Source organism: Mustela lutreola, chromosome 9, assembly GCF_030435805.1.
Source record: "Mustela lutreola isolate mMusLut2 chromosome 9, mMusLut2.pri, whole genome shotgun sequence".
Taxonomy (NCBI): domain Eukaryota; kingdom Metazoa; phylum Chordata; class Mammalia; order Carnivora; family Mustelidae; genus Mustela; species Mustela lutreola.
The window spans coordinates 110138012-110156714 of record NC_081298.1 but is presented as its reverse complement, the minus strand read 5'-3'; the positions used below and the strand labels follow the sequence as shown (position 1 = coordinate 110156714).

Sequence of the window (18703 nt, the reverse complement as noted above, 5' to 3'; positions counted from 1 at the left end):
TATCTGTCTGTTTACTGGAATAGATGTGTGTAAAATGGTACACCTGACAGCCCATGCCACTGACTTCCTCTTTAACCATGATATTCAGCCTTGTGCTTGTTTGTTCTTGGCTTTTCTTTTTGTGTATTTGTACTGCACTGTCAAACAATTATTTTCATTTGTTTTAATTTTAGAAAAAGCCTCATAGTCATTCATGATTTATTTTCTTCTCTTAAATACAATCACTAAGATCAGTCTGTGTTGGGCGCCTGGATGACTCAAGCAGTTAAGCGTCTGCCTTCAGCTCAGGTCATGATCCCAGAGTCCTGAGATTGAGTCCCACATCGGGCGGGCTCCCTACTCCCACTGAGTAGGGAGCCTGCTTTTCTGCCCCTCCCCTGGCTCGTGCACCTTCTCTCTCTCTCTTTCCCGCTCTCTCTCTATCTCTCTCTAAGTAAATAAAATCTTAAAAAAAAAAAAAAAAAAAAAGATCAGTCTGTATTGTGGCATGCCACAGCCTCTGTACTTGTTTTTTTTTAATTTTTTAATTTTGAGATAATAATGCTCACAGGAAGTTAGAAGAATAATACGTAGGGTTATAGGAACTCTTCTCCCAGTCACCCTCTGCTGTAAACCAATGTAAAAGCAGGAAATCACTACTGCTAACTGTACTGTTCTAGGACAGTACTAGACTACAGGCCTTCTTCAGATTTCACTAGCTTGTACATACACCCCAGTGTGTGTGCATGTGTGTGTGTGTGTTTCTATGAAGTTGGGGTGTGTGTGTGTGTGTGTGTGTGTGTGTGTGTGTAGTTCTATGCAGTTGGTCCCATATATGGATCCACACGACCCCCATCACAATCAAGATGGAGAACTGTTTCATCACCGTAAAGAAACTTACAGTGCTACCCATTTGCAGTTACACCCAGTCCCCACCCTGTTCCTGTTCTTTGGCCACCACTAATTTATTCTCTACAGTGTCACCATTTGAGAATGATACATGGATGGAAGTTCATTCATTTTCTCATATTCCTTTGTGTGAATATGTGACAGCACCGGGACTTTTTAGCCTTCTCCATTTTTGCCGTTCATATGGGTGTAAAATGGCATGGCATCGTGGGCTCGCTTTGTGTGTCTCACCAAGAATGGTGAACAGAATAGTCCTTAACAGGTGTGATGGCCATGGTTCCTCATGGTACCCTAAGTCCCCAGTGGAGGACCATTTTTGTGGGGCTGTATATGCTCTCCATTCTCTCCCTGGACACCACTGTGCCTCAAAATAAGGCCCTGCATCCAAACATTCAGTCCTGATGCCCCCAAAAGGGAGAAGTAACTAGAATATGAAGAGAGAATGATCAGACAGAAAAGCCATATCAATCATTGGTGAGTCCAAAATGGCAGTTATTTTAGTTTTTTCCTTGTAGACATTTAAAAATGGTTCAGGTTGTCAAGCTCAGGGTCATGGGATTGAGTCCTGTCTCAGGCTCTGTGCTCAGTAGGGATCTGCTAGAGATTCTTTCTCTCCCTTTCCCTCTCCCCCTGCTCCATGCTCTCTCTCTCAAATAAATCTTTTTTTAAAAAGAAGGAAAGAATTAAGGTCTTTAAAATTGCTTCTCTGATCATATCACTCTTCTGCTTTAAACTTCTCTTTATGCTTTAGAGAAGTCTTCCTATTTTTTAATATGGCCCATGTGTTCTTGTGTGGTTTGGCCCTACTCACTTCTCCAGATACCTTCTGTTTCACTTTGTCCTCCTCCCTAGGAGACCTGACATACTGGCCTTCTTTCATTCTTCTCATCCACCTTGGGGCCACTCTTGCCATCACCCTAGAATGGATTTTTTTCCCCCTCCTTCACCTGCCTGACACCTGCTCATTTTTCAAGTCCCAGCCCAAGTGTCCTCCCCACAGGCCTCCCTCAAGCCTGCAGTTGAAATCCTATCCACTTGTCATCTGTCTTTGTACCTTTCAGTTGTCTGTCACAAGTATGTACCTACTTTGATCTTTTGTATTTATTCATGTGTCTAATTGCTCTATGTCTCTTAGCACCACTAGAGGGCAAACCTCTTGAAGACTATCATCCTCTTGTATAGTATCAATACAAGAGAATTAAATGAATATAGAATCAAAACAGGTCTTACTAGAAAGGTTAAATGTAGAATTACCGTTTGACTCAGGAAATCCATTCCTAGGTATATTCCCCCCAAAATAGAAAACAGGGACTCAAACAGATACTTGTGTGCCACTGTTCATTGCAGCATTATTCACAATAGCTAAAGGGTGGAAACAAACCAAGTGTGTGTCAACAGATGAATGGTTAAACAAAATACGTATACATATGATGGAGTATCATCTAGCTATCAAAACAAATGATGTTTTGGTACATGTTACAACATGGATGAACTTTGAAAACATGACACTAAGTGAAATAAGCCAGACACAACAGGACAGATATTGTATGATGCTACTTACATGAAATTTCCCAAAGAGGTGAATTCATAGAGACAGAAAGCAGATGATGGGTTGCAAGAGGTTGGAGGAGCAGGAGGATGGGGAGGGGCGGCAGGGCACAGGGGTCCTATTTAGGGGTGATGAAAGGTTTTGGAGATAGATAGTGGTGATGGTTACACAACAGTATGAATCTCACTCATACCATTGAATTGTACTTAATAATGGCTAAAATGCAAACTTTATGTTAAATGCATTGTGCTGCAATAAAAAAAAACTTTGAAAAAGTTAACCCAAGTTATCATGAACGCTGTTTGCTTTCCCACACATCATTCATTGCAGAGGACTTGTTTATCTTGTGCTTGAATAGCCCAGACAGTTAGAGGAATGTGTGGATGGTCCTCCTGAGTCCAGCCCAAGGGGGGCCATGTCTACCTTTCTGTGGGCAGTGGAAGGAGATGTGGTGTGATCAGAACAGTTCCTGTGAGCCCTGGGTTGGTCAGGGCATCCCCAGACCTCACTGCCAGCCCACAGGGTTCTGGTAGCCTCTACCTACTTTTCTTTTACACCTGCACAGGAGCTTTCCTTTTACACCTGCACATGAGGAAGTGTCGGCAGTTCGTCTAAGTCATCTGTGCCCCGCAGTCCTGGGCTCCTTTGCTCTCTCCCTCCACACCTGTGTTCTTCAAAAGCTCTGGGTGTCCCTGAGTGCTTTAGACAAACATAATTGGACTAACACAGCGAAGTGGTGACAGGACCAGGGTCTGGCTCTGAGAATGACTCACGATGAGGTTGGGGGTGGGGGGTGGGTTGGGAAAGTGAAAGGTGCCAGGGAAAGATTTCCTTTGCTAAGGGCTCTGAATCCCTGCTTTAACTTGGGGGCCTGCCCAAGGTCTTCTACCAGACACACTGATGCATCTTGGAAGGACTCTAGGACCCAAAGAAATGTGACATGCTTTCTTTTCTTCTTCCCCATGACTGTTCCCCTTTTTCTCTATCTGAACCACCCTATTATCTGTCTTAGTTTGCTTGGGCTGCCATGAAAAAATACTATAGTTCATGTGGCTTAAATAACAGAAATTCATTTTCTCACAGTTCTGGAGGCTGGTGAGATCAAGGTCCAGCTGATGGAATACCTGGTGAGGACTCTCTTCCTGTAGATGGTCGCCTTCTTGCTGTGTCCCCACACTGGGACTGGGCAGAGAGAGACAGACAGAAAGAGAGAGCACTCTCTGGTATCTCTTATAAGGGCACTAATCCCATCATGAATGTTCCACGCATGACCTCATTTAAATTTAATTAGTTCCCAAAGACCCCATATCCTAACACCAACACACTGACGGTTAAGGCTTCAGCATGTGCATTTTGGGGGGAACCAAATGCTGTCCATAGCACTATCCTTTCTGGGGCCAGCATTGTCTCAGAAACCAGCAGTGCTTCAGTGTGTTCCATTTGCTCTTGGAATGAAAAGAGAAAGGAGTCTGAATGTGCTTGAAGATTCTTCAGGGGACCCACTGTTGGACTATGGTATAGGAAGGGCCTGGCCCATCACAGCCATGTCAGACTTCCTGGCATACATGACAGACCTGCCTGGTACATGGTGGCATGGAGACAGTCAGAATGACGTGGGTTTACGTCCTGTTTCTAGGACTTCACAAAGTTCATGCACAGTCCTTTTACATCTAAGCTCATAATGGGTGACCTTTGTTTTCTGTGAAGACAGTGCTGCTAATATCCATTCATGGGCTGTGGTCAGATTTAAATTGATGATGCCTATAAGAAGCTATATGTTATGGCTGGCAGGTAGCAGGAACTTGGTAAGTGGCTGGGATGCTACCCCCTAAGACGTGGTCCAGACCCTTTTCTGGCCGTCTCCTAGGTAGTGGCTCAGTCAGTAGATTGAGGTGAAATTGACCTGCATTTCAGCTCCAGCCCCCTAGCTTTCCCTGACATGGTGGGTCATCTTTCTTGCTAGTCACTATTTGGAAGTTAAGAGGCCCCATCCTTGAACCTCTTCAGCCTGTCCTGACAGCAGTTCCCAGTCCCCAAGGAGCTCTGACTGTGGCCTCCAGAGGCTACTGCCAGCTGTCATTGGGCATGTTGTGCTCATGATCTCATGTACACGAGGTTGCTGCCCTTCCCATCCTCCAGACTAGTGAGAAAGGAGAGAAGGAGCTTTCCCAAACAAATAATGCAAGGTGCACATAGATTTAGAGATTTTGTGGTGTCCTTCCCTTTGTCTAATTTCCTTGCCACTGCATTCTTTTTTTCTCAGAACAAATAGACTAGTCTGAGTCCTGTCTGCTGAGGTGGACTAAAGGCCAGGATGCCCACTGGGCAGCGAAGGCAGCAATGGACACAGTGCTCTCCGAGGAGGACACTTTGCCCTGCTCCCTTGTGATGGGTTAGTGCCCTTCTTCGGTCAGTTTCTGCCTCCCTGTCTTAGGGAATTCATCCCCCCCCTCCGGCTTCTCCGGCAATCAACCCCCCTCCTAGCCCTCACTAAACCGTTAATGGGCCTTCATCCATCTGGAGCTCAGGCCCAAACTCAGGTGGCACCTAGAGTCCTCCCTTGCTTTCTTCTTCCAAATCCAACCTATCAGCTCTGTCTCCAGAATCTACCTTGAATGCCCCTGCTTCTCACCACCCTGGTCTGACCACTGCTCACTGGCTTACCTCAGTGGTTGCTCAGGGTCACCTCCTTCCTGCTGGCTGAGCTGGGGTCCATCCTCCTCACAGGAGGCCCGTGCTAAAAGCTTGTATCAGGCCAATCATCTGCTTGGAACCTTCAGGTGCTGCCCCTGCATCGGCCCCATTGGGTCAGATTCTCTTTCAGAGAATGTGACTTTGGCAACACACTGCCCAGCACTTGGGGGAAAATCCTCACATTTTAAGTGACTCTGTGGATTGGGGGGTCACACAGACGCCACGTCTGTTAACTGCTGTGGTTTCTGTAAACCAACAAGTTTCATTCACCCACCCAGTGCTCCTACTGATGACATTTAGTGAACGGGAGTTTTCAAAATGTGGATAAAATATTCTCCCCACTCCCCTTTTTAATGAGGAGGAATGGATTTAAAATCTAGAAAAGGAATGTATTTGTAAAGAATGCATTAGCCACCAGCTGGAGAGATTTGGGGGTGGACAATTCAACCTGTTTTAGTTTTAGAAAAATGCTTTTTTAAACTTGATTTCCAAAATGATTTATGAGGGGGGGGGGGGAAACCACTATTTGGATTGACTGCATCTTCCCGGGCTGGAATTAGCAATGTGATCAGCAGGGTCATGAGGATTCCGAGAATTCTTTATGAGTCTCCAAATGAAAGCACTTCATATGTCAGAGGTGATTAATGAAATTCATCTGTCATGACGTCAGAGTTATTGAAGTTGGTAAAGTGCCCTTTCAGATAATTAGGGTCAGGCCAATCACATACGTGGAGTGTGGAACTAGTTCTTGCCAGAGGCTGGTGACAGTCTTGGGTGGGAGATCTTAAGATTCCATTCCTGCCATTTCCCTTCCTACAAGGTCTTCCTTGGGGTTACTGTGTCTACTCAAGCTCATTCAACTGTGATGACCCCAGGGAAAAAGGGTACTTATTGGCTGTTATAACTGAAGAGTCCAGAGTACCACAGGTGTGGATGTGGGGAACCTGGTCTGTCCCATGTGTCTGCCTTGTCTCCTTCTCCACACCTTGACCTCATGTGTTGGTTTCCTATACCAGCTCTCGTGATGGCGAGAACAGCCAGCAGCTCTAGGCCTGCATGCTTCCAGATTCCACTGCAATGAGAAAGAGAGAGCGTCTTTTGCCTACTAGCTTACCCATGTGTCCCAGAGGATGCTGTGGTTGGACCCACCCAGACCACGGGTCTATGCTGATGCCATCCATCCCCTATGGCCAGGATATTATTTATTGCAGATCGACCCATCCTGGGTCCTAGGCTCATCCTAGAGCTGAGGGTGAGGTCAACATCAGCCACAAACACTTGGACTGACTGTGGGAGAAGAGGGCTCCCCAGAGGAAATCTGACACTGAGTGGCCGGGGCAGAGGAAGTCATACTAGCCTGCAAACACAGCCAGTGTCTATACACTTGAACTCTTCTGTCTTTGTCATCAGCCCTCCACTCCCTTCAAATGGCTCCACTCCAGCCACCCTTCCTTCTCATCTTCCTCCTCATCCTCTCCTCCTCCACTTCCTCCTTGCCAGCAACACTTTTCCAGGGTTTATAAAAGACCAGAGTCCTTGGCAGTTGACCGTCACTGAATTCTCGCTGCAACCTTATGAAGTGCTATGAGGCATTAAGCAGTTTGGCTTTGGACCCCAACCCTGCTCACCATCTCAGAGCGCAGCCTTTGGCAGGTCACCCCTCTCACTGAACCTCAGTGTCCCTGTCTGTCAAGTAGGGGTGGGTGATGATGTGCTTTTCCCTGGGTGGTTGTGAGAATCAGTGGGCTTGTGTGTATGAAGCTCAGTGCTTAGAAGGGTAAGTGCTCAGTAAGTGGGAGCACTCATCACTCACTGCATTTGTCAGATGTGGAGACTGAGGATTGCCATTTGTCCAAGGTCCCCCAGCCAGTGGGTAGCTGAGCTGGGCTTGGAGCCCAGGCTATCTCATTGCGGGCTGAGTGCTTGCTCGTTATTGGATTTGCATTCCATTTTCCATCAGCTTTCCTGTTTGCTGGCAGTTTCTCATGGTAGGGTTCACCTCTGCAGTTTGGGCTAATATCTGGGATCAGTGCATAAATCCTTCGTTACACATCTTCTACACACCAGGCACTAAGCTAGCCCCTGAGCATATAAGGCAGACTGAACGTTCCAAAGCATCATTTGAGAGAAAAACAAAACTGGAGGTATTACGATTCCAGATTTCGAGTCATATTACAAAGCAGTAGGAATTAAAACTGTATGGTACTGGCATAAAAACAGATGTGGAGCAGTGGAATAGAATAGAAAACCCAGAAGTAAACCCACAATTAGGTGGTCAGTTCATCTTTGACAAAGGAGGAATGAATATCCAGTGGAAAAAAGACAGTCTCTTCAGCAAATGGTGTTGGGAAAGCTAGACAGTCACATGCAAAAGAATGAAACCGGACCACTTGTGGGGCTTTTATAAAGCTGGACGAGCTGAACACATGCTCCTCGAATGGAGTTTGGCCAGGGCTTTATTCATCCTTTAATTGTTGACTCTCGCTAACAATGGTCTATGTTGTCCTTGCTTTCAGTGTGGAATAATTTATTGGCTATTTGGTGGTGCAGTCAGGAACCTTGGAAGCCCAGGACATGTCACTAAGTGGCTTCAGCCCCTCCAGGTATGGTGTGTCTTCTTCCATGAAGAGCCTTAAAAATTCTTAGTAACTAGATGTGTGTGTGAGCGCATGTTTGCAGAGAAAGAAAGTAAACCAGAGAATTAACATCAGCAAGAATCTTGTTCTGAATGAGAGTTTCTGGATTGTTTTTTAAAAGAACTGTCATGTTGTTGTCACAGTAGTTGCCCCCAGGCTCAACGCTTGTAAATATCTCCAACTCACTGCTCCCTCTCTCACCCACATCCTTTATGATCAGAGGTCTGCAGTTGGAGCGAGCATCTGACTAACTAATTCCCTTCTAATATCTGGTAAACTCCAGGAGCAGAAATACACTGGGATGTTTGCAATGACCGAGAGGGGCCATGGGAGCAATGTGAGAGGGATCCAGACTGAAGCCACCTTTGACCTCTCAGCGCAGGTGAGGATTCTGCCCCTTGTTCTGCAGTTTGGGGTGGCGGGAAACCTGTTCAGAACCAGACTCTCCTTCTTCCCGAGGTCAACCTCACATCCTCCGTGTGCACTCTCTGGCTAGAGGGGCTCAGATTTCAAACAACTGCCTAAGTGCTTTAGTGGAGGGGACACATGCTCAGCCTTCATGTGTCTCATATAAGCCAACACTTTTCAGCACCTACCATGTGTAGGCACTGCTTCACGCACTTTACGTGCTCTTGTTAATTGGACGTCTGGTGACACTCCTATGAGAACAGTACGGGCGCCATTTTGTCATCCTTCCCAACGGCCGCAGGTAAATGGCTGGAGGAGAAGTTTTGTTTGCACTCCCCTTTGCACCGTGTGGCAGGAGGATACTGCGTGTGCTGATGTCTCTTTACCAGGAATCAAGCCCTTGTTACTGGCACGAAGCAGTGTTTTTTTTTTTTTTTTTTCTAATTTTTTATTCATTTTTAAAGTAAGGCAGAGAGAGGAGGGAAGCAGGCTCTCTGCTGGGCAGAAAGCCCGATGTGGGGCCTGATCCCAGGACCCTGGGATCATGACCTGAGCTGAAGGCAGAGGTTTTAACCTACTGAGCCACCCAGGTGCCCCACGAAGCAGTGTTTTTAACTGTGACTTACACGAAAACTCCCACGGCCTCCCAAATAGAATTTCACAAAACAATCTTGTTTTTATGATCTTTAGTATATGTGGGGAACTTCGTTAGTTTCCCTTCTGTCCTCATAAATAAAAACCAGTTCGTCAAGACTCTAAACTGACCATCTCCATAAATGCGTTATACCCTGCAGGGTGAAAACCTTGCTCTATCTAAAGAAGTCTCCATTTCTTTAGCTCCTACTCCCTCCGAATAAAGAAACTCTCTACTTATTTCACTCTCCTTCATAGTTTCTTGCTTGATATTGGGTTTTCCTAAGAACTGCGAAGGAATACGTAAATTTTGAAGTTCTTTCTAGACACGAGTGTGGGTAAAAATATATGTGTGCAGGCGTGGGGCGTGGGTGTAGGTGCGGTAACTCACTCTAGCTGTTCTTCATTTTTGCTGAGTTTGTCATTTAGAATCTGAATTTTTGCTAGCGGGTTTTCCCGACCCACAAACGCTAGTTAGAGGGAATCAGGGATTAGAATGATGGATTCAAGCAAAGGTTCTATTGGAATATGTTCATCCCATCCTCCTGCCCAGATGCTAGTTCTCTACAATAGTCAGCGATGTCCAAGGCCCTAGCAAGAGTAAGGACTGACATGTATTGAATGCTCGCTATGTGCCAGGCTCTGTGTCGAACATCTTCTGTATACTTCACTGTATTCCCTTGCAATAACCATCCCACAACATGACGGTAAGCCACTTCTTGTAATCTAGCCCATGTGTGCTAGACGTCAGGCTGAGCACTCTACATGTGACATTGTGTTAAAGACCCTATAGTTTTCTGGGAAGATATTATTGTCCCTATTTGATAGGTGGAGAAACTGAGGCACACAGAGGTTAGGAAACTATGAATGAATCTGCCGTTAATGAGCTAGTCTGCCTCAGGTGGGGCTGCCCTTCACAGCTTAGCTTTCCAGCCAGGGATGGCGTGCTAACCAAACACCTTTTCAGTTTTTGGTCGATCAGTTTTTTCTTTCCCTAAACCACAGTACTGAGCTCACCTTGCTGTCTTTAGAGAGATAAAAAGAAACCCCACCCAGAATTCTTATTTATTTGTTTCTTCTTACAGTCATTACTTTTTCCCACCAAAATCATTTCCCAGGGTGGGTCCCATTTCCCCCAAACAGCATAAATGATTTAGCTACCTGGCGTGCTTTGGCAGCTGCCGCCTTCTGCAGGGGAGTTGCAGAGCTGAAATCGTAATGATGAGGAGACTCTGGTGAACTCTCCAGTGGGAGTGAAAGAGAGAATAAGCCCATCATAAACTCGGGCCACTGAGGATTGACATAGCAGGGAATGGATTTCTCCTTCATTGCTTTCCGCGTTTCCCCCTTCATTTCCCTTGTAAAACGTGAAAGCACATCCAATGAGCCTTCTCTCCCTCAAGGACTCTTTCAATCACTTACATTTTCTGGTTATTCATTTCTGTGGGTTGGCTGTTTTATTTTTATTTTTGGACAGAGGCTCGGGTAGTGGTGGGAATAATTAAGAGGTAAGAGAATTTAGTTTTATATTTTATGCTAAATAACAAAAATAAATGCAGCTACGAGCTTTTGGGCAAAGGCTTTTTTTTCTTCTTTTTCCTTTTTTTTTTTTTTTTTTTTTTAATGCTTACAGTACTGACCATTTTGTTGGCCTTCAACAACTAATTATGGTAGGAACCGACACACATGGTGTGCATTATTTAGATCCTTCTTTAATGCCAGCATTTTGGCTTGTGCAGACTTTCCCAAATCAATGTTTTTGCCAAAAGTGACAAACCTCCTTTCCCAGAGTGTATCAGATGTTTACGGGGATGGATGGCCTCCCGTCTCTTCCCCACCCCACCATATCTTTGCTGCCAGGTCAATGTTACTCTGCTACTTCCCTTCCTACCCTTGAGGGGTAAGCGTCCCTTCACCACACGGATTTTTTTGTTGTTGTTGTGGTTGTTACTGCACTCAGCCTCAAATAGTTCCTTTCTTTGAGAAATCCTGGCTAGCCTGATAAGACCGCGGCAGTCTCCAGAGACTTCCCTTAAAAGGATTCAGCTTGTCCATTTATGTTTCTGAAAAGCGCTTGCACATGCTAGAAGTTTCCTTGTACAAACACATGTCAGAGAATGTTTTCTTAGGCTTCAAGAATGTATGTCTTGGACAGCGGGCGAGGGTAGTCTATAGACTTTAAAATCCGGACTCCGAGATAATCTTTACGTGATCAATCGTTTGTTGCTTTAGTTTAGCCACCTTTTCAATATTGTCAGCTCCAATTAGATGTGCAGTTCTGCTCTTTTGCCATTTCCCCTGGATTCCCTGACCTGCCCCAGAGAACCTGTATTCAGAGCTGCCCATTACCGTCAGTGCCTCCTTGACGACAGGTTCCTGGGTAACCCAGTTGGTGAGCAGAATCAGAAGCGAAGCGGGAGCATTTCCATTGTGATTCTGCCCTGGCTTCCCAAGAGGAGGAGAGAGAAGACCCAGGTTGAGCAGAGCCTGAAAACAAAAACGCTGCATCGTTTTCTTAAACAATGTCAATTTCAGACTGTTTGGAGCTGGAAGAATCTTTGGTCATATGATGGAAACAAACTGTGTGGCATATTCAAAGATTCTTTCCCTTATAAGATAGAGAATTATCTATAAATGCTTCAGTTTAAGGGTTTATGCATTTTGGGGGAACTTTTAATTATTATATCCATCGATCAAGAAAATGGAGTGGCAGGATCTGAAACAATTATCCAAAGGCTCAAATGAGTTTTTTCTCCCCCCCTTTTATAAAAATCAGGATTGTGGGGCGCCTGGGTGGCTCAGTGGGTTAAGCCGCTGCCTTCGGCTCAGGTCATGATCTCAGGGTCCTGGGATCGAGTCCCATATCGGGCTCTCTGCTCAGCAGGGAGCCTGCTTCCCTCTCTCTCTCTCTGCCTGCCTCTCCATCTGCTTGTGATATCTCTCTGTCAAATAAATAAATAAATAATCTTTAAAAAAAAAAATCAGGATTGTGTGGGCTAAGATCCTAAGCAATGGTGGGTCTAGGTCATGGTTGCCTACGAATCTTGCTTGCATTTCTGGCATATGGTTTTGGCCTTCAATTAGATGCTGTTTAAACAACAAAACCCTATCAATAAGGTAGAGATTTTCAAGGCCAGGGCAAGAGTGGAGGACGTGAGGAACCAAGTGGTTTGTCCACAAGACGCAATGCCCAGCAGACAAGATAAAACACGCAGATGTGGACTCATTCACCTAGGGGCCCTAGATCATTAGACGTGCCATCCTGTCTTGTGAACCTTGCCAGTGGGGTGTTTGGGAGAGCTGAGTATAGATCACCAGGGGCTTGGGGGTTTTGTCTTCTCTTCTGCTGTGAAATCAATCACCCAAGGGTGTCCTGCTAGAGGATGTGGATCTGTTTCATAGTAATCATTGCACTGAGCCAAGGAGTTGAGTTGAGCCTAGGAAAGGAAAACTCTGTCGCTCTTTTTCTGTGTAGGAGTTTGTGATCGACACGCCATGTGAAAATGCTGAGAAGATGTACATTGGAAATGCGATGTATGGGAATTACGCCGCTGTCTTTGCTCAGCTCATCATAAACGGAAGATCGCAAGGTTTGTGCTGGTACAGAAAGCTAGAATAATTCTCTTTACCCTTACTACTTTCCAGCAAGTACTTTACCTTGAAAGTGTACTTCACAGCACTGGTTTAGTCTTGTGTAAACTCAGCACCAACTTTATTTCTTCAATATACGCGGTGGCTGAATTTATTCTTACATTTTTGACATTACAGTAGTTCCCCGCCCCCCTGCCCCCCCTTGTGTGCAGTTTTGCCTTCCACGATTACTGTTACCTGCGGTCAGCTGCAGTCTGGAAACAGATGACCTTCTGAGGTCAGAGGGTCCATAGTAGTGTCACACTCTGTCACAGGGCCTAGGTCATTCCCTTACTTCATCTCATCACGTAGGCAGGAAAACACTTGGCATATATAGGATTTGGTACTTTCTATGGTTTCAGGCCCTCACTGGGGTCTTGGAACATATCCCCTGTGGACAAGGGGGGACTACTGTGTACACTACCATATGCAGGGCAGGGTCCTAGAACTGACTGAATTTCAGGATCAACACAATTTATAGACTGTTCCAGGAAATGAATAAAGCTTTAATTGTAGCTTTAGAAAAGAGAGTTCAGCAACTGTCTCTCTGCTTTCTCAGGGCCCCACTGTTTCATTGTTCCTGTTCGTGATGAGAATGGAAGCTTGTACCCTGGAGTGACAGCTATCGATATGATGTACAAGGAAGGTGAGTCCTCAAGTGACACCTCTTCTCCCCTCATTTGCACTTCCTGCACACTCCCTGCCCCACCCAAGGAAGGTTGAACCTAACTCACCAAAATAGCAAAACAGAGAAGGCAGAGAAGACTCTTCGATTTTGAAGCCTGATGATAGTCTTTTATGTCACAACTGTTGGGGAATGCTGAAGATTGCCGTTCATGAATATGCATTGGTCTTGTTTTCTCCCAGCCTCTTGTATTTTCCAGTCATGAGGCAGCTTTGCCCTGTGTAATTTCGCCTCTTTTCCTCTTCTTGGACTTGTGGGCTCTCAGAGGGCCAGTCGAGGCTCTCTCTTTTTCCTGCCTCTGAGCCACAGCCTGGTGTTGGTGCCTCGGAGGCCCTTGATGAATCCCAAGGACTGACTCACGGGACGAATTTGCTGTCGTACCCCAGGCTGAGTGGCTTGAACAACACAAATGTATTGGCTCATAGTGCTGGAGGTTACAAGTTCAAGATCAAGGCGCTGGCAGGATTGGTTCCTTCTGAGGGTTGTGAGGGAGAATCTGTGCCAGGCCTCTCTCCTTGGCTTCTTACTGGTATCTTCATGCTCGCATGTCATTCTCTCTCCTTGTGTGCATGTCTGTGTCCAAATTTCCCCTTTCTATAATCCAGTCCCTTGCATTAGGGCAACCCTAATGACCTCTTTTAACTTGATTATCTCTGTAAAGACCCTGTCTGCGAATAGGTCACATTAATTAGTACTGGGGGTTAGAACTAGAATGTGTGAATTTTGGGGGTGGGGTTGGGAGGGAGTGTAATTCAACCAGCAATTACTGAGAGCAGGCCATGCCTGTGGGCCCCACTGGTTGTCCACAACCAAGGCCAAACCAAGCCAAAGAAACAGGTGGGAAGAGAAGGAAAAATAAACAAAAAGAGAAAAGGGGGAAGAAGATGATTCTTCGGTGGAGGGGATAGTTTCGTCTTGGCCCTCAGTGTTTACTGACCACTGCCATGGCCGCAGGAATGGGCTACAGGTAGGGTTGTGAGTGCTCCGACTGTATCTCTCAGGGGTGACAGAGGCCCTTGCTGGCCTTGTCCCTTGAAGTCACCTCTCGAGTCCAGTGTTGCTGAGAGCAGAGGGCTGAGCTCTTGTGAAGTGGTGTTAGACATTTAAAACACTGGCAACTTCAGAAAGTCTGCTTTGGTTTCCTTGTAAGCTCCTAAATGCAACTGTGTCCTTGTCAAGGGGTGATGTTCTAACTAAAGATGTTTACTGAAGATTTTTTTCCCCCTCAGATTAAATCTTCCTAAGTGTGAGATAAACAAAAAGTAGGCCCCAGATTCTGACAGGTGTCATTAGGAAACAGAACCGGTGGCTTTCAGGAAGCTTCTGAAACTTGGGTTACCCCAGTCACTCACAGCTGTCCTCGTGGCCATTTTCTCTTGTCTTTTTAGGCATCTGATTTCACAAACTTACTCCTTGTTCTGGGATGGAAGCGCTGGGAGGGAGGAGAAATTAGACTTCTTGCTTTCCTGCCTTCTCAGCGCTTGCCCTGACTTTTCCTTCTGATGCCTAGAGCTCTTCCTTCCCAAGTCATAGTACCCAGACTCTCCACATGAGCCCAGGAGCACAGAAGGCATAGCTCTTCAAGAAAACAAACAGACAGCGTCCCCACCCCCGCCCCAAATAGAACATCCTGGGAGAAAAAGAAAGGGTGCGGGGATTTTAGCAGAGACAGGCCTGGGAAATAGCAGGAATGGTAGGTCAAAGCTAGCACGGATTTGCCCCCTGCAGCTGTTTTCTGCTCTCTCTAGGTCTGCATGGTGTGGATAATGGGATTTTAATATTTCACAAGGTTCGGATACCAAGGGAGAACCTGCTGGATAAGTGAGTACTTTTTACTTGAACTCAGATTGGCTGCGTGTATGATCTCATTGCTCTCCCAAGCTGGGCCTGGCGCCTGGGTCTCATGGGCTGCATGTCCAGGCTGTCTGCCAGCCACTCCTACAAGTTTATTGATCTTCCATTGGAAAATTTAGATAAGAAAACAGAAAAAAATTGAACTTGTCCAAAATGCTATTCCCCAGACACAGTGATTGTTATGCACACCTTAATGTATAACTCTCTAGGCTTCTTTCCACGCTGGTGTATCAACAGAGAAAGAGATGTTTGATTTTTATTGAATGAGATCCACTTACAAATTCTATTTTTTTTTAAGATTTTATTTATTTATTTGACAGAGAGAGAGAGAGAGAGAGATCACAAGTAGGCAGAGAAGCAGGGGGAGGGGGGAAGCAGGCTCCCTGTGGAGCAGAGAGCTCCATGTGGGGCTCTATCCAAGGACCCTGGGATCATGACTTGAGCTGAGGGCAGAGGCTTAACTGACTGAGCCACCCAGGCACCCCACAAATTCTATTTTTTATAACTTGTAATTTCTGCTTAACATTATGTCAAATGTTTTTATGCAACAAGAAATACCTATGTACGTTATCATTTTCAATAGTATTATAATAGACCGTTAAATAAGTGATCTACAATTTATGTAATCTGTCCTTACTGTTGGGCAATTTAGGTTGTTTCCTTAAAATTTGTTGCTGTTGTTGCTATTACACTCTGGGTAATGTTATCGCCTCCTTCAGGGGTGGCAGGAGGTAAGGTACTACCGTTCAGCCCAGGAGGCTGTTATAGCCAGTGCTTCTTGGAGGGATGGGTAACATCAGAGATGCTCAGTGTCATTTCCCAGCATCCCACTGCCGTCAGGGTGGGTTAAACGATGAGGTGAAGGCTGCTTCTTCTGGTGCACTTTCAGGGGTGGAGCTCTAGGAGTTCACATTACACTTTGCAGAGGCCAAGAAACACCAATGACGGTTACTTTTCTCAATAGCATTTCCAGTATCCGGTAACAATCCTGACCTACTGGCTTATGGCAATCCGTAGAAAAGCTAGCAGTCAAGGTCTGGATAATCAGCTTGAGTCTAGAATTTCCTTTATAATACCTCATTCCTTTGCTTTGCCTGCAAACTCTTGCCAGCAGGTCAATGTCATAGATGCCAACAGTTTAAGAAAAATGTATGAGAAACAAAGTTTAAAAGAACGAAATTCTGTTAACCACCCCCCTGCCCAAGCCCCTGGGGAATTGGTAGGAGATAAAATGGAAACAACAAAAGCATCTTTGCAGTTATCCTGGTGTGTGGGGAAGCCTTGAGGCCCCCTCAGGAGCCACCAGTGCCCATGACAGCAGGTCTGAGTGCCACCAGCCTTCCCCAGAGATGCCAGCACGTTTTCCAGTCGCTCAAGCAGCAGTGCTGTGCTCTGGGGGATGGGCAAGAGGGAAGGAAAGCTGTAGATGTAGAGCTCCCCATGTGTCATCCACCCTCATGAGATCTCAGTGGCCTGGCCAGTCTGCCCGAAGCTGGATCCATTGGCTCATCCTTCATCCAATGCACTAGAGATTAGAAAGTTAGATCCAGCGGGTAAGAGAAGTAACAGTGAGCTACATGGTCTGTAGATGATATGAGAATATATAGATTTTTTTTTTTTTTTATAAGAAGTATTTGATTCTAAGCCATTTTATTGCCCTTTAAACTGCTTTCAATATACCAGAAGACCGCAGTGGAAACACAGGCATTTTGGAGGAGGAGCCCCATTTTGGGGTGTTGATAAAAAATGGATCAGGAAGTAGATGTTTACATTCATCGCAATCCCTGTCAAAATCCCAGTTGCCCTTTTGTTTTTTGTTTTTGTTTTGTTTTTTCAGAAACTGAGAAAGTGCTCCTAAACTTTATGTGGCAATATGAGAGTCAGAATAGCCAAAACAATCTTGCTAAAGAAGTAGGAGACTCACACTTCTGATCTGAAAATTTATTACAAATCTATAGTAATTGAGATATTGTGATATTATAGTGGATCCCCTGAAAGCAGGTGGGAAGTAAAAAATGAAAAAAAAAGAAAAAGGGAAAAAAATTTACTGTGGTATTAGCATAAGGATAAATAGATAGGCAATGAAATAGAATAGAGAGTCTAGGAATAAATTCTTACATTTATGGTAAGTTAATATTCAACAAGGACCATAAGACATTTTAATGGGGGGAAAGAATAGTCCTTTCAACAAATGATGCTGGGGCAAGTAGACACCCACAGGCAACAGCATGATGTTGGACTCTTCACTCCTGTACACAAAAATTAACTCAAAATGGATCACAGATATAAATGTAGAGGCCCAAACTTAAAGTTCTTAGAAGAAAAGATAGATGTGTGTCTTTGTGACCTTGACTTAAACACCAAAAACATAAGCAACCAAAGAAAAAAAGAAATTAAAATTAAACAAATTTTTAATTTTCATCAAAATTTAAAAAATTTGCACCTCAAAGGACACTATGAAGGACGTGAAAAGACAATGCACGGAATGGAAGAACATATTTGGGAATCACATGTATTGTGATATATATGATACATATATATGATCTATATCTATATCTATCTATATGGCATCCAGAATATAAAAGGAACTGCTACAACTCAACAATTAAAAGACAAATGACCCAGCTGAAAAATGGGCAAAAGCCTGAATAGACATTTCTTCGAAGAAGATATGAAAATGGCTAGTGAGCACATGAAAAGATGCTCAACGTCATTGTCATTAGGGAAATACCAATCAAAACCACAATGAGATACCACTTTGCACCTGCTCAGATGGGTATAAAAAAAGAGACAGGCCATAATGGTTGGCGAGGATGTGGAGAAATTGAAGCCTTCATACCTTGTTGGTGGGGGTGAAAATGGTGTTGCCAATTTGGAAAAGAGTTTGGCATCTCTCCAAAAGTTTAAGTTTTTCATATGAGCCCATTCTGTTCCTAGGTATGGGTGAAAACATCATTCACAGGAGAATCAAAAACATGCTTGCACCAAAACATGTCCACAATTGTTCAAATTGTCCAATTGTCCATAGCATAATTTTTTAAAAAGATTTTATTTATTTATTTGATAGACGGAGATCACAAGTAGGCAGAGAAGCAGGCAGAGAGAGAGGAGGAAGCAGGCTCCCAGCTGAGCAGAGAGCTCGATGCGGGCCTCCATCCCAGGACCCTGGGATCATGACCTGAGCCGAAGGCAGAGGCTTTAACGCATTGAGCCATCCAGGCGCCCTGTTCAAAGCATAATTATTCATAATAGCCATAAAAGGGGAGACAACCCAAATATCCATGAACTGATGAGCAGAGGAACAAGATATGGTGTATCCATGCAGGGGCTTATCATGGGGCCGTAAACAGGAATGAAGTATGGACACACACCACAACATGCAGGGACCATGAGAACAACGAGCTGAGTAAAAGAAGGCACACATATAAGCCACATATTATACAGTTCCACCGATGGGAAACATCCAGAATGGACAACTCTGTAGAGATAGATAGTAGTTTAACGGTTGCCAGGGCCTGGAGTATGATGAGTACTGTGAGTGACTGCTCACAGCATGAGGGTTTTTTGGGGGGTGATGAAATGTTTTGGAACTGGACAGTGATAATGATTGTACGAGTTTCTGAATGTCCTAAAAAGCACTGAATTGCACACCTTAAAAGGGGGGGATTTTATGGCATGTGAATTATATATCAACAACAAAAGAGTGGATTGGGGTGTGGTCTTCAC

The 18703-nt window shown here is 44.9% G+C and overlaps 1 protein-coding gene across 8 annotated transcripts in view; it reads left to right on the top strand.

Annotated features, from left to right (window-relative positions):
* The window catches only part of ACOXL (acyl-CoA oxidase like), a 349566-nt gene that overhangs the window by 49502 nt on the left and 281361 nt on the right, over window positions 1–18703 (top strand). For all 8 annotated transcript variants that reach the window (XM_059188392.1, XM_059188391.1, XM_059188389.1 and 5 more), the window contains 5 exons: window positions 7648–7734; window positions 8051–8149; window positions 12284–12398; window positions 12998–13084; window positions 14872–14944. In XM_059188392.1, the coding sequence (XP_059044375.1) occupies window positions 7648–7734; window positions 8051–8149; window positions 12284–12398; window positions 12998–13084; window positions 14872–14944 (461 nt within the window). The remainder of the gene's footprint in view (window positions 1–7647; window positions 7735–8050; window positions 8150–12283; window positions 12399–12997; window positions 13085–14871; window positions 14945–18703) is intronic.